The 16025-nt window shown below is 34.5% G+C and overlaps 2 protein-coding genes and 1 long non-coding RNA gene across 5 annotated transcripts in view; all 3 read left to right on the plus strand.

The window, feature by feature from the left end:
- Nucleotides 1-477: 477 nt before the first annotated feature.
- LOC110029498 (vacuolar-processing enzyme-like) lies at nucleotides 478-12696 on the plus strand. 3 transcript variants are annotated; one of them, XM_020731820.1, is made up of 10 exons: nucleotides 9356-9421; nucleotides 9514-9563; nucleotides 9941-10105; nucleotides 10196-10352; nucleotides 10447-10532; nucleotides 10622-10821; nucleotides 11371-11419; nucleotides 11502-11714; nucleotides 11912-12118; nucleotides 12198-12696. In XM_020731820.1, the coding sequence occupies exons 2-10, from the start codon at nucleotides 9543-9545 to the stop codon at nucleotides 12378-12380; spliced, it is 1281 nt and encodes a 426-aa protein (XP_020587479.1). In that variant the 5' UTR covers nucleotides 9356-9421; nucleotides 9514-9542; the 3' UTR covers nucleotides 12381-12696. The 3 variants fall into 3 exon arrangements, with proteins under 3 accessions (XP_020587477.1, XP_020587479.1, XP_020587478.1); XM_020731818.1 differs by lacking the exons at nucleotides 9356-9421; nucleotides 9514-9563 and adding an exon at nucleotides 478-851; XM_020731819.1 differs by lacking the exon at nucleotides 9356-9421 and having other exon boundaries at nucleotides 9452-9563.
- On the plus strand, nucleotides 898-3284 carry LOC110029500. Its single transcript, XR_002294551.1, has 3 exons — nucleotides 898-1163; nucleotides 2945-3087; nucleotides 3222-3284. It is a non-coding gene; the product is annotated as an uncharacterized LOC110029500 (long non-coding RNA).
- Nucleotides 12697-13011: 315 nt separating the features above from the next.
- The window catches only part of LOC110029499 (vacuolar-processing enzyme-like), an 8914-nt gene continuing 5900 nt past the window's right edge, over nucleotides 13012-16025 (plus strand). Inside the window, exons 1-5 of the mRNA XM_020731821.1 lie at nucleotides 13012-13277; nucleotides 13655-13819; nucleotides 13910-14066; nucleotides 14161-14246; nucleotides 14336-14535. Coding sequence (XP_020587480.1) covers nucleotides 13227-13277; nucleotides 13655-13819; nucleotides 13910-14066; nucleotides 14161-14246; nucleotides 14336-14535 — 659 coding nt within the window. The 5' untranslated portion in view covers nucleotides 13012-13226. The remainder of the gene's footprint in view (nucleotides 13278-13654; nucleotides 13820-13909; nucleotides 14067-14160; nucleotides 14247-14335; nucleotides 14536-16025) is intronic.

Raw genomic sequence — 16025 nt, forward strand, 5'->3', positions numbered from 1 at the left:
TATATATATATACATACATACATACATAGATAGTTCCACATAGATAATTTTTTTTGCATACTTGTTAAATTTTTAAAGGATTTTAGTGTATTTTACTGTAAGCAGTCATACAATTAACATATTTCACTGCAGCGAGGTAATCAAAGATTTTGATATGGGCCTTAAGCGGCTTTCCCAAAATCCCGATTGATATCCAACGCCAAGTTTCATATTATTATTTTTTTTTTCTGAAATATCATTTGTATCTCTCTTTCATTTTATTGAAATATATGGGTCCAGATTCATATGGGTCCATTGAAATATATGGGTCCAGATTCATGAGCACCGCTGTCCCGACGTTCTTTTTTTTTTTCCCTATGAAATAACTTTGTATCTTTCTTTCATTTTCCTTTAACTAATACTTTTTTATTTATTTATTTTGGAAAATGTGAGGGTTTCATCCTAAACTTCAAAGCAAGTTCCGAAAAACTTCGAACAGGCGTTCTATCAGTACTGCCACGTCTGCCTGGGGCTGGTAACCCCGGTTAAGCCTTAACCAGTGTACTGTAGGCACTTAGCTTATAAAATGTTCCAGCTCGCCCTCCCTCTCCTCCTACAGTTCGAACGCCAGCAATACTTTTTGCGCCGTCGAAGTCTTTGATTCGATGGACAGCCGCTGGTCCATCTGTGTTTCTCTCCTATCTTTCATCTTCTTGCATCTCTTACCATTGAATGCTCGATTGGATCCGATCTTGCGGTTGCCGTCGGAAATCTCCGGCGGACGACTGGAAGCAGGAGGAGATGATTCGGTCGGGACCAGATGGGCCATCCTGATTGCAGGATCGTCGGGCTACGGGAATTACCGACATCAGGTTTTTGACCATCTGTCGCTTTCCCCATTTTGTCACTGTATGGATTCGTAGACTATTTGTTTTCAGTTTTCTAATTGATGATATTTTGTCTACTTTTTTTGGCGAATGCTTTTCAATCAAATTTAGTTTATATTTGAGTTAACTTGATTCAATGAGTATGAATTACATGAAGGGAACTGTTTAGCACTTCTGTGGATACTATTTGGACTTGGGATTCCTGTACGAATTTGCTTTGTATTTGGAGTATCCGCGTTTTTGGATTTATGTAGCGCTTAAAATATCAGCTATTATCGCTACTACGATTATTGATTGGTAAGCGTTTGTTACTATTATATGACATCCGTCGATCCTCGTAAGTGGATTATAATTTTTGGTGCCGCAGATTTAAGTTGAATTTAAATTAAATTTTATCAATAGAAAAAATTTCTCTATTTTTCTCAGGTCTGTCTTAGAACCTGAATTTATTAATTCCAACTTTTGGCAGAATTTAATAAATCATAATTTATAGATTTCTATCGAACCCCTTACAATACAACCCTTTAAATTCAAACAGGTTAATCACTTTAAGGGGTGTTTGGTAGCACAGTTTTAATATGATTTAGGGACAGATTTAGTATAAATCCAGCCAATTATCAAAAAATAAAAAGTTAATTCCACAGCTCTGTGAGGTAAAATTTTTTTCAAGTTTCGTCTGTGAAGTTTAATCTCTTTTTTTTTTTAACGATGTAAATTCAGATTTAATAAATCGGATTGCACAAAGAATTTATTCCACTGTTGCTTAAATTCCATCTACTTTGACAGTTCCATCTCCTTCGCAGGATTTACTGAATTTTTATCAATCTTATTTAACTCAAATCTAAGTGGTAGGTGGAACATGAATTTACGTTAAATAAGATTTAGTTATTTACCAAATCTAGTAAATATGATAAATTCAAATTTATGAAATCCAGTGTGTGACAGAGATGGAGCTCGTGAGCAATGATGAAAAAAATCCATCTTGTAATCGAATTTAGTAAATCCGAATTTATATCGTCAAAGAGACGGAACCCGAGAACAAAAGGATGAAACTCGAGCGAGATGGCATTGGATTTAATTTTTATATTTTTAATGTTAAATTTAAAGTTAAATTCATGGATAAATTTCATTGTTAACATGCCATCAAAGACACACCCTAAGTATGATTTAGTTGAAGGTGATATTGCAGGCACATCTGCAATGGTTCCTATTAAAGATTTCTTTCCGTACTCTTTAACTTTTGGGTAATATTGCTTGGCTCTAAAGGCGCAAAGGCGTTCCGGTAACCGTGCCCTGCATTACTTGGAAATAAGGAGATGGAGAAAAGAAAATACTTTATGGCTTCTTTTGTAGTCATTAGAACCCATGGAAAGCTTGGAAATAAAAAGAGGGTTTGGTTCGAAGTTTGAATGCACTCATGCTTGGAAAAAAAAAAAAAAAAAATTAAATTAAATCTTAGGGATGGTAATTATGTCTGATTCGTTAGATAATTATATTCAGTTTAATTTTCACAAAATTAAAATGGGATATAGTTACACTTCAAGGTTTAGTTTAATTTTATGTATGTATGTGTGTGTGTGTGATAAATAATAGTTTCAATTAATTATTTAAATTATTTTGTAAAATTCCCATTTTGAAACTATTTTTCAAAGCTATTAAATTTTAGTAGATTTACATACATAACACAAATCTTATGCATTTACAAATTTAATGCTAAATTTTAATATATATATATAATGTATCTTTTCTATTTCAATAAAATCACCCCTTGGGCTTTTCAATATATATATATATTAAATTTAATGTTATAATCACATCAAAATATATTCATGTAAAAATAAGATCAATCATATTTTTTGATATGCGTTTAAGATTTAAGTATTATTTGATATGCTTAAGATTTAAGTATTGTATAAATTAATATTAAAATTTAACTTTTAGATATGTAAATACCTAAGAAATATTTGGAATGTTACACCCCAAGTTTGCTCAAAAATCTTTAATCAGTTTAGCCTCTTCTGTTTTTGCGACCACATGTCAACGGTACAAGTAATACTGCTCGGGCAAATTTCGCCTAGGCCCATTCTTCTCCATTTGTGGCACCTAGCTTGTGGGCCGAAGCCAACAAAGAAGGAACAGACTGCACGTGCGAGCCATGCAGTTTCTTCTCTTCCTACGCTATCTTAAGGAGGTCATTAAGGGGCAGTCAACCAAACAAAAGGTGAAATTTTCTAATTATATCTTTGGTTGGTAATAATTTCTTAGTCTTTCTGTTTTGTCCTAAAGAAATGTTGTGGGATTTATGGGCTTTGATTTTGATATCTTCCTTACCTGTTTTACTTTCAAAATCTGTAGTGCTTTGCGGGATTGCTTTTTAAGGAGAAAATATTTCGTCTAGACACCACGCACCCAGACGACCAATCATAGGTGCCCACGTCATAGCATAATATTTTTTGTAGGATAAATAAATAATGAGTTTAAGTGTTTTTGTAGTGATTAAAATATTCTTTAATAATAATATAAATAAACAAATTTATTGGTTATTGATAAAAAATACTACTTCCTTTTCCTAGAGGTTGAATTATTTGTAAAATTAATTATTTTTATCTGTAGCATCTAAAATTATATAGGATCAACCAGCAAGGTTTTTTTTCTTTGTTACTTTTATTGTAAGATTAGAATTATTTATCATAATATTATAATGGTGCTGAATTTCAATATTTATGCAGTATTTCTCATCATTTTATGATTGCTTCCAACATTGTACTTTCAGGACCTGTCCTATATACGAAACCTTCAATATGCAATTAACAACTTGCTAAGGAATTATATATGTTTTTTATTCATGGTGTCATTTCTTTATTGTTTTCCTTACAAACTTAAGAATTCATTCAAGGGTTTGATTAAAACTTGAGAAAAAAATATTGATGTAATTTCTTTTTTTTTTATTCAAAGTAAATATGATAAAATTAAAATAAAGAAAGTTATATACATTATTCAATTTTTAACAAATCTATTTGGATTAAAAAAAACCTATTTTAATTTAAATTCCATCACTGCTGTTACATTTACTCAACAATGATTCCCTTTAAACTGCACTTAGTTTAAAGCCAACAAAACAAAGTTTAGTATTTTCTAGAAAAGACCGTACTTCAGATACTTGGTTTGCTATACTGAGAAAACTTATCTCACCCAGAATATAATGCGTGATGAAGGAAAAACTGAAGTTTTCGAACTGATCACGTTAGAGATGGTTACATATGGTATTCGGACAAATGTATATTTTTTTTCTTTTCTCCCATTTTTCTTGTTTAATGGATATTTTACTCTTTTGAGTTAGGCTCTTAGTTTCATGCCCTATTGATGATATTTTCCTATTTCCTTTTTATATATTTATTTTGATGTGTGTTGCTGTGTTATGGTGAATTTAACCAAGAGTTAGATGACTAACAAGCTAATGAGTTTGATTTTTTTTATTGAACTCAATTGATATATTGTGATTAAATGAATGCATTGTTTGGAAAAAGTTAAGATGCTATTTGGATTTTGGATCTATGTTCTCTATAGTTTTAATTGTGAAAAAATGTGTATTCCTTGATTCTAAGTACTTATATAGCTCTTATTATTTTTGGTATTTTCAAGGAAAAACTTGTGGAATGGTTTATTAGTTGAGGAGAATTTCTTGTTATTATTTGACCCTCATAGAGCTTTTTAAAGTGATTGTCTTTTTTTAATCTTAATTTCCAACTCTTTTTTGCTTCAATTAAGAATTTAAGCTATGAGGTAGTTCTATTTGTCATAAATTTCAACTCTAATATGACAAATGTAAAGTAGCTTTTTAATATTTGATTCACATGAAAATTGATGAGGTGAACAAGTGAACATTCTTTTATAGTTTAGTTTTGTTTGGATTGTACTCAAATATTACGAATATAAAATAGTTTCTTAGTGATTGATTCTCAGAAAAATTGATGAGGTGAAACAAGTTTTCTTCTTTTTATAGTGTCTTTTTTTCCTTACCCTTTATAAAATGAAAAGCAACCAATGTCATCAACTTTGCAATACACGGGTTTGCTTGTCAGTAGCTTACAATGAACCAAACAACTTGGTATTATTTTTGAAAATTACAAATGTAAAATAGCTTTTTAGTATTTGATACATAGAAAAATTGATGAGGTCAAACAAGCTAACATTCTTTTATAATTTAGTTATGTTTGGATCAATGTTTTAAATGACTTGGGCGTTGGGCGGGGTGTTTTAGTTGTTATGGGGTGAGATGCAAGCTCCAAGGCATCGTAAGGGATATAAATATTAAGCGACAAAAAAAAAATTTATTTGTGCAACAACAACAACAACAACAACAACGAAGTCTTAATCCCACTACATGGGGAAAAAAATTAGAAATTATTTGTGCATAATATAATTTTTTTTTTTATGTATTGAAATAACTCATATTCATTTAATTTCAAAACAAGTCTTCTAACATTAGAATCTTGAAGTTATTAGCCAAAATCCACCATAAAAAGTAGAAACTTATAAAAAAAAGTAAGCATGTTTGAATCAAAAAATAAATTTGTGATCAATTGATCTCAATCCTTGAAGGTTATTTTTCTTCAAATTCATTATCAAGATATTCTTCTTCACCAATAGTTGTGTCCAAATCACAAGTAGGGCCTTCATATTCTCTGCATTCTTTGTCCACTTCATTAAAGCGCCATCTTGCTCAATCTCAGGTGCATTCGTAAATTGTTTATCCTTATCATTGCTGTCTAAATTATAAACAAACATAATGATAATAGTAAATATTTAGGATCGTTTTCCTATAAGAAATTAAGAATGTATAATTATTTAAAAGAACAATTAAATATAAATATGAAATTTACTTGTTATTTCATTCATCTTTCTTTTACTAAATGAATATGTTGATAAATATAATTTCTTGTTTAATATTTTCTGATTCTTCATTTGCATTAGTCGTCGGCATATTTCCATGTAAAATTAATATTGATTCAAAATTGCTCTAATTTTTGTCACAACCTAACGAATTGCATGTGAGGCTAAGAAATCAAATAGAAAAATTTGTTGACTCCGGTGTTTTTCCACCAAAACTCATCCACCAATCAACATAAGATCTTAACTTTCTTGAGTACATAGCAATTAAACTCCAAAAGTCTCCTCTTAAGTTATTTCCAATTACATCAACATCAAATATTTGTTTGTCTTCACTCATCCAAGAAGGTTCCTGTAGAACTTGATCTTCTTTCTCGACAATCCCCTTATCATCTCAATCCATGTCATTTATCAATATTGGATTGAATTCTTGTATTTTTCTTATACTTCTCTCCATCAATCTAGAAGCATTCAAATTTCTGTGCTCCAACCTGCTTCTCTTCTTGGTATGAATATAAGATAAAAACATTATCTTTAAGAGGCAATTATAAAAACAAGTAATAGTAATTTTAAGAAAAAAAATAATATTGATACAAAATTGCTCTAATTTTTTTCACAACCTAACGAATTGCATGTGAGGCTAAGAAATCAAATATCAAAATTTGTCAAAATTTGTTAACAAAATTTGTTAACTGAGGTGTTTTTCCACCAAAACTCATCCACCAATCAAGAGAAGATTTTAATTTTCTTTAGTACATAGCAATTCAACTCCAAAAGTCTCCTCTTAAGTTATTATACAAGTTTAGTTGAATATCTGCTCTAAGATTATCTTTATAATTCAATATTCTTTCCATACAGTCAATTAACCCTTATTTTATCTCATCATCATTAAAAAAATTATCCTCAAAACGAAATTGAGGGTTTAAATAATGATCAGTCGCATGTAATGATTTATAAAGTTGGACTTCCCATCTTGCATCATTTTTCTTCTAAGTAACCACATACTTATTTTCATTATGCCCACAATTAAAAACATTTTTTCTTTTGCTAAATCCATTAATTAATATTTTCTTTTGAGACAATCTCTTTTATAACATTTACAAACTGCACAACACTTTTGATACAATAAGCAAGATGACCCTAAAAATGTGGATTAAACAAAATAACAACTCGAGCTTTTATACCATTTGTCTTCTTTGCTCATTAACTAGAATGGCAAGCTTCTATGATGAACAATACCTGAAGTGGTTGTTTTTGTTTATAAATGTTTTGAAGGGTCAAATATGTTATAGCAAACTGTGTGATGACTAGACGAACGAGTTCGCTCTTCTTTATAAAAGATCTCATTAAGCCAAGAACCCGTGTGTGCCCATAAATAAAATTAAGAATTTGTTATGCTTTTGCAAATGTGCTTTCATGAATCTTCAAATTTCTAATATATTCTAACATTAGATTAATACAATATGCTAAATAAGGTGCCCAATTAGTATTTTGTATTTTCTCCATTATCTTTTTACTTGCATTCACATAATTTGATTCATTATCTGTTATAATTTGCACCATATTTTTTCTCTAGTTCTCAATCACGTCATCCAAATAAGTGAGTATTAACTCACCACATTTTATACCATTAAAAGGATCCACAGTTTTAAGAAAAAAGTCTGAGCTAGACTGTTCACAAGAAAATTAATCCAAGTTCAACTTTTTCCATCGGTCCAACTATTTGACATAATCTAGCTGTCTTCTTATGCTCCTCTAACATCTTATTGATTATAGCAACCTCATCTTTAAGTATCCAATTTTTCAATTTGTGCATTGTATTCGGAGTAAAACCAGGTCCAAAGTCAGCAACTGCTTCAAACACATACATATAATATGGGTCATTGACAACATTAAACGCCAATTCGATTGAGTAGCAAAATCTACCAATTGCCTTGCTTCTTACCAGGTCCAATGTGAGCAATTGCTTCAAACACATACATATAATATGGGTCATTGACAACATTAAACGCCAATTCGATTGAGTAGCAAAATCTACCAATTGCCTTGCTTCTTACCAGGTCCAATGTGAGCAATTGCTTCAAACACATACATATAATATGGGTCATTGACAACATTAAACGCCAATCCGGCTGAGTACCAAAATCTATCAATTGCCTTGTTTCTTTTTTTTCAACTTTTTTCTATTTGGAATTTAGAGTAGAATTCCTTGCTTGTGTTGTGATGAAAGAATCTATTGGATCTCTAAATCTAGGTGGCCTCTTGGAGGAGTCAAGTAATAATGCATTTGTAGCATTTCGACATTCACCAACATTTATTGTGCTACTCTAATGTTACTTAATATATTGTGACGTTGTGCTTTTACTTTTGCATCTTCTTATAATATTTTCTTACATCTCTCTTGAACTTCTTTGGGGGTTTTAGTGCATGATTTAATGGTCTTGTGTGTGCCAGCAAGATGTTGCTTCATCTTGTTATTGTTCCACAATACACCTAATTGCGAAACTTACGTCTGAAATATTTTCTATTAGGTATGCTTGTTGAAGATTGTAATGCAAAGTTCTTGTTAGTGTGAGTACTACGGGCCACACAGTCCTTCCATTCTATTACAATTTAATAACTTACCTTATACATTAAAATAAAAAAAAATCAACTTTTAGCAAATTGCAAACAACTAACCTTACACATTAAAATAAACAAAATTAGAACAAATCTAAATCTAGCAAATAACAAACATGAAAAAGAAAATTGCAGTTTATTGCAAACCTGAAAAAATCTAACAAAATTACTATTTACTGTAGCTAGAGTGTTTTCTAGTAAATTTTTAACTGTAGAAAAAATAAATACACGGTTTAATGTAGCTACAGTGAAATTAATATAGCTACAGTAAACTTAGTCTAGCTACAGTGTAAAATAATAAAATCTCCTTACCAAATGAATCGGGCTGAGCTTGCGGGAGAGCGATCCTGGTGCGGGATCGCCTTACTGTTTACTGTAGCTAGAGTATTTTCTAGTAAATTTCTAACAGTAGAAAAAATATAAATCTATGGTTTACTATAGCTACCATGAAATTAATATAGCTACAGTCAACTCACTCTAGCTACAGTGTAAAACAATAAAGATCATAAAATAATAAAATCTCTTTACCAAATGAATCGGGCAGAGCTTGCGGGAAAGCGATCTTGGTGCGGGAAACAAGTAGGAACTACAAGTGAGGGAGACAAGCGTGATCTTCTATTTGCCTGTCAGACAGGAAGAGAAGGGGGGGGGGGGGGGTCGCTTGCTGCGGGAGGGACGAAGCAGAAGCGCCAATGAAGGCGGGATTGCCTCCGTGTGTGGCGAAGCAGACGGTCCTAGGTGCATGACAAAGCAAACGACACGATCGCCTGCTATGGGAGGGGACATTGAATCGACGTGAATTGGGTATGCATGCATAATTACGATTTTTTACCCTTTCTATTCGATTCATAGGTGGGGCGCAAATTGCGCTCTGGACGTTTCTAAGCATACGCACTGTGAGCTTTATGCCCCCCTCATGGGCTTGGGACGAGAGGGCTTACTCTTCGCCCTGAGGCGCGCTCTATTAATGCCTTTTTAAACAGATTTTTGGATTGAACTCAAATATTACGAATATGAAATAGCTTCTTAGTGATTGATTTGATGAGGTAAAACAAGTTGACTTCTTTTTTTAGTATATTTTTTCCTTAGCCTTCATAAAATGAAATGCAATTAATGGCGTCAACTTTGCAATACAAAGGTTTGCTTGACGGCAGCTTACAATGAACCATGTTTGGCTTGGCTTTTAAGGTACAAAAACCGTTAGTACAAATCAAATGTTTTTGCGTGCTTATATATAATCGTATTTCTTAGATATGTTCTGCCTAGTTTTTTCAAGTTTTACATTGGCTATTTCTGAATTATGTCATGTTGGTGTACCAACTCTATATGCAAACTTTCTTATTTTTCATAAATTTTCGGCTGAAGATATTGGCACTCTATCTTGTATCAAGTCAAGAACTTGATATCTTCCTGAAGTGCAACAAATGATATACTGATATATCTATTTAATGATATGTGGAGGACAGTAACTGGTGTAGAGAACGTGGTGAATCATGTATTTCTCCTCTTAGAAGCAAGAGAGCATCTATTTATATCTATCCTTTCTTTTGTTGATATTCTGTTAGGCTGATGTATGCCATGCCTACCAAGTCATGAAAAATGGTGGTCTTCGAGATGAAAATATCGTTGTTTTCATGTACGATGATATTGCATATAATGAGGAAAATCCCAGACAAGGAATTATAATTAACCGTCCTGAGGGGGATGATCTGTATGCTGGAGTTCCCAAGGTTTGAATTTTATGAAACCTGACCATACCATAATTCCTTCTAGTTATTAATCATCTTATTTTTTAATTGGTTACTTGAAATTATCTGCAGGATTATGTAGGAGATAATGTTAATGTTGACAATTTTTTTGCTGTTCTCCTTGGAGATAAAAAGGCTGTATGTGGTGGCAGTGGGAAAGTTGTTGAGAGTGGACCTAATGATCATATATTCATATTTTATTCAGACCATGGTGGCCCAGGAGTTCTGGGTTAGTTTAACTTAATTTGAGCCGCTCCAGGACCTCCATATCCCCAAGAAAGCAATTTTAACTTGATGCTCACTTTCTGTTGTCCTGTTATCAGGCATGCCTACATATCCTTATCTTTATGCGGATGATTTAATCTCTGTTTTAAAGAAAAAGCATGCCTCCAATTCCTACAAAAGCATGGTATTGCTTTGTTATTTATGAAATATGCAGCTGTCATAACATAAAATGTGCATCTGTAATACAAGGTGGTCTTGTTTTTCTTTTTGTAGGTCATCTATATTGAGGCTTGTGAATCTGGGAGTATTTTCGAGGGTCTTCTCCCTGCGGATACAGCTATATATGCAACCACGGCATCTAATGCTGTGGAGAGTAGTTGGGGAACTTATTGTCCTGGAGAGAGTCCTAGTCCGCCTGCAGAGTACTGGACATGCTTGGGAGACCTCTACAGCATATCTTGGATGGAGGACAGGTTCTCAATAAACTTAAAAGAATTGACATACATGCGACCAAATTCTTATGTATTTATATATCTAACATATAAATTTTGCTTTTTACATTTAAAACAACCAATCATTTCGTATCACACAAAAATTACCATCATTTTTAACTTTAAAATAGTGAAATACACATTTTCATGCATGGGTAAGGTGGTTATATGTTATAGGTAAAATTTGTGGTAAATTCACTGGAATCGAGTGGTATGTATGTAAAAATTTACGGTTAGAGGTTACATCCAGAGCATAAGCTACAATACACTAACTTGAGGGCCAACAGTTACATTCTATTTGTATTGTATTAATATGCATAAATCACTTTATCTCTATTGATCTATCTACTCTTTATACCATTAATTAGAGTTAGAGGGTGCATTACGAAAGGGGGTCGAAATTGAGCTTGGTAAACAAGTTTGATCAAGCTCGACTGAAGGCTTCAAATTATAAGTTTTAAAAATTTTCTCATCTTGTTTTAAATTCCTCACGTGCTGGTTTCTTAACTCAACTTTCTCTTGGTTGGACAGCGACATCCATAATCTGAGAACTGAAACTCTGAAGCAGCAGTACGAACTAGTGAGAAAGATTTTTACTATCATCTTTGACACATAAAACTTACTAGTTGAAGCTACTGTACTTTGCTATCTAACATTCGCAGGTAAAAAAAAGGACGTCTGTTGATTACACATATAACCAAGGTTCTCATGTAATGCAATATGGTCAGCTTGGTCTCAACAGCGAAAATGTCTTCCGTTACATTGGCTCTAATCCTACCAATGATAATTCTACTTTCATTGAGGATAACTCTCTCACCTTCACGCAAAGTCATGTGAACCAGCGCGACGCAGACCTCATTTATTACTGGCACAAGGTTAGACTATCTCCCTCTAGTTGTTTTTTACTTATATGGAAAAGAGAATTTGGTTTTTTTCTAATATTAGTTTAGTCCTTCTTGAAATATCATTTAGCTCTGTTTTACCATAGCCCATCCCATGTTAAGTTTGTTTTTTTGCTTGAAGGTGTTATTTCTCTCTCTTATTTTTTATTTTTTTTAATTTCTTGAAACAGTTCCGTAATTCGCCCGAAGGATCTTCGAAAAAACTCGATGCCCGGAAAGAATTGCTTGATATAATGACCCATCGCTTGCACGTAGATAATAGTGTAAAACTCATAGGGAAGCTTCTCTTTGGATTAGAGAAAGGCATCGAAATTCTCAATGCAGTTCGTCCGAGCGGGATGCCATTAGTCGATGACTGGACTTGCCTCAAACTGATGGCAAGTTTCTCGAAATTATATTCAAATTTCTCAAATTTCTTACCTTCGTTTAATCAGCGTATAATTTCGCTCTGTTCAGGTTCGGACTTTTGAAACTCACTGCGGATCTCTGTCTCAGTACGGCATGAAGCACATGCGCTCGCTTGCGAACATCTGTAATGCTGGCATTGAGAAGGAGACGATGGCTAAGGTTTCTGCCGATGTTTGTGACCACATTCCATCCACCCCATGGAGTACCCTCCATAGAGGCTTTAGTGCCTGAAATGGTTTCTACAATGGGAAATGTTCTGCTCTGGCTGGTAGCTATCATCTACAGTTTGTAAATAGAATGTAGCTAGCTGTGGCATGCTTGCTGTTATTGCAATAGATTTTAAGGTTACATCCCCAAATTATTGAAATGGTCGTGTAAAAGGTATAATTTATCATTCCGAGTGCATTGTAGTAGTTATGTTGGGTAATGTAAAGAATATTTGTGCTTCTGAATTATTTATATTTCTATCTGTAATGAAGTTGCTAGCCTTGTAAAACTCAATGGGTTGATCTTGAATGTTGATGGATAACTGATTGATTGTGATGAATCAATTTTTTGGTCAGCCATACGTAATAAAACAATTCTAAAGCGAAACACAATATTTTATATTGTCCTCTGCTTTGTGATGAAAATTTTGGTGCTTACTCTCTTTGAGCGCATAAAATCAACCAATGATTAGTGTGTGATTTATTGTTTGTTTATTTTATTTGTTATCCACGAAATGAAACATATGGTAGTTATAATACCTTTTTTTTTTTTTTTTTTTTAATTTTAAAATAGTTTTAAATTAGTTCATTTCTAAGCATACGCACTGTGAGCTTTATGCCCCCCTCATGGGCTTGGGACGAGAGGGCTTACTCTTCGCCCTGAGGCGCGCTCTATTAATGCCTTTTTAAACAGATTTTTGGATTGAACTCAAATATTACGAATATGAAATAGCTTCTTAGTGATTGATTTGATGAGGTAAAACAAGTTGACTTCTTTTTTTAGTATATTTTTTCCTTAGCCTTCATAAAATGAAATGCAACTAATGTCGTCAACTTTGCAATACAAAGGTTTGCTTGACGGCAGCTTAAAATGAACCAAACAACCTGGTTTCTTTTTGGAATGTTTGGCTTGGCTTTTAAGGTACAAAAACCGTTAGTACAAATCAAATGTTTTTGAGTGCTTATATATAATCGTATTTCTTAGATATGTTCTGCCTAGTTTTTTCAAGTTTTACATTGGCTATTTCTGAATTATGTCATGTTGGTGTACCAACTCCATAAGCAAACTTTCTTATTTTTCATAAATTTTCGACTGAAGATATTGGCACTCTATCTTGTATCAAGTCAAGAACTTGATATCTTCCTGAAGTGCAACAAATGATATACTGATATATCTATTTAATGATATGTGGAGGACAGTAACTGGTGTAGAGAACGTGGTGAATCATGTATTTCTCCTCTTAGAAGCAAGAGAGCATCTATTTATATCTATCCTTTCTTTTGTTGATATTCTGTTAGGCTGATGTATGCCATGCCTACCAAGTCATGAAAAATGGTGGTCTTCGAGATGAAAATATCGTTGTTTTCATGTACGATGATATTGCATATAATGAGGAAAATCCCAGACAAGGAATTATAATTAACCGTCCTGAGGGGGATGATCTGTATGCTGGAGTTCCCAAGGTTTGAATTTTATGAAACCTGACCATACCATAATTCCTTCTAGTTATTAATCATCTTATTTTTTAATTGGTTACTTGAAATTATCTGCAGGATTATGTAGGAGATAATGTTAATGTTGACAATTTTTTTGCTGTTCTCCTTGGAGATAAAAAGGCTGTATGTGGTGGCAGTGGGAAAGTTGTTGAGAGTGGACCTAATGATCATATATTCATATTTTATTCAGACCATGGTGGCCCAGGAGTTCTGGGTTAGTTTAACTTAATTTGAGCCGCTCCAGGACCTCCATATCCCCAAGAAAGCAATTTTAACTTGATGCTCACTTTCTGTTGTCCTGTTATCAGGCATGCCTACATATCCTTATCTTTATGCGGATGATTTAATCTCTGTTTTAAAGAAAAAGCATGCCTCCAATTCCTACAAAAGCATGGTATTGCTTTGTTATTTATGAAATATGCAGCTGTCATAACATAAAATGTGCATCTGTAATACAAGGTGGTCTTGTTTTTCTTTTTGTAGGTCATCTATATTGAGGCTTGTGAATCTGGGAGTATTTTCGAGGGTCTTCTCCCTGCGGATACAGCTATATATGCAACCACGGCATCTAATGCTGTGGAGAGTAGTTGGGGAACTTATTGTCCTGGAGAGAGTCCTAGTCCGCCTGCAGAGTACTGGACATGCTTGGGAGACCTCTACAGCACATCTTGGATGGATGACAGGTTCTCAATAAACTTAAGATAATTGACATACATGCGACCAAATTCTTTTGTATTTATATATGTAACATATAAATTTTGCTTTGTACATTTAAAACAGCCAATCGTTTCGTATCACACAAAAGGTACCATCATTTTTAACTTTAAAATAGTGAAATACACATTTTCATGCATTGGTAAGGTGGTGCTGACCTCATTTTTAATGAGGTCTTAGTCTTCTACTCTTAGAACCTATGATCTAGCTTTGGGAGTTTTTATTGACCATCCTAGCAGACTAGCAATGGAGCCCACCTCCCGTAGAACTTCAAGCCACTTCTTGACTCATTTTTGTGAAGAACTCGCATAAGTGGTTTCAAGCACTCAACTTCTAGTTGCAAGGGCTAAGGACCAACATGTAGAGGGCCCGAAAATGAGTTTCTATAGGATCAAACAGCCTTAGGTGAACTCTTTGTGACTCGATTACTCGCGAACGCTGCAATTCACGCACTCACTGCACTACACACGACTTTGACTTGATTTGACTTGCCCACCAGAGAGTTTATCCGGACGACCCGGATGACGAAACGAACCGCACCGAGACGTTTGGAACGTCGACTTTAGCTAGGAACGACACCCGCATTGTTATGATTTCGCGCGCGAACGACTAGCACAGATATCGATGCATATTTTTTGTTATTTAATGGGGCACGGGTTCGAGCTCAGCTCAAGTTCAATTCGGGCTGGTCTCGGGCTTAGCACAGGCTAAACGATTTCAGATTTCAAATTTTAAATTTCAAATGAATCATTTAATTAGCCTTAATAAAATTTTATTAGGAGCCCTTATATGCCAAATAAAACTACCCTGCATAAGGAAATCATTAATTTCCCTGTCAATGTTGTCCTGTAACAGCTCTTTCTCCAACAGGCTATTTCTTTCTCGCTCACGAAAGCCTCGGCTGGCTGCTTTTCACTCGAACGAAATCCTCCGCTCGCTCCCGCTCGTCTCCTTCCTCGGCAGCGAAAGAAATTCTTGCTCGCTCCTGCTCATCTCCCTCGCTCGATAGGACTTCCTTCCAACGATCCTTTTGCGCCGAAGACCCCCCGCGACATCGAACGAAACCTCCCCTTTCTCACGATAAATCTCGCTCACCGTTCCTTCTCTCGCATCGAAATCGCCCGATCCCGCCTCCCTTTTCTTCGTGCGGAAGAAACTCCGCTCACCTGGCTTCGATTGCACTCGCCTTCCTGTCTACGCCGAAGAAACTCACTCCTCGCCTGCTCGATCCCGCCACCCACGTCGAATCCCCTCGCCTCTCTGCGACTGGATCGAAGCCCTCGATTGAAACGCTTGCTTCGCCTCCGCTGCACCGAAGCCGCTCGACTTCCAGTCTTGCCTCTCCTCTCTGCGTCGAGACCACTCGACCCCACTCCCGTTCGCCTCCGTTGCACCGAAGCCCCGCTCGGCTCAGCTCGTCTCCTGTTCACTGCGTCGCAGCTCGGTTCCTCGACAAATT

Source organism: Phalaenopsis equestris, unplaced genomic scaffold (assembly GCF_001263595.1).
Source record: "Phalaenopsis equestris unplaced genomic scaffold, ASM126359v1 Scaffold000580, whole genome shotgun sequence".
Classification (NCBI taxonomy): Eukaryota; Viridiplantae; Streptophyta; class Magnoliopsida; order Asparagales; family Orchidaceae; genus Phalaenopsis; species Phalaenopsis equestris.

What these genes read in the sequence shown, in the direction of transcription:
- LOC110029498 (XM_020731818.1), top strand. Translation starts at nt 645, where the DNA reads ATGGACAGCCGCTGGTCCATCTGTGTTTCTCTCCTATCTTTCATCTTC. An exon ending in TGTATGCTGGAGTTCCCAAG is followed by an intron (nt 10,106 to 10,195) that starts GTTTGAATTTTA and finishes AATTATCTGCAG; the next exon opens with GATTATGTAGGAGATAATGT. An exon ending in ATATCTTGGATGGAGGACAG is followed by an intron (nt 10,822 to 11,370) that starts GTTCTCAATAAA and finishes TTGGTTGGACAG; the next exon opens with CGACATCCATAATCTGAGAA.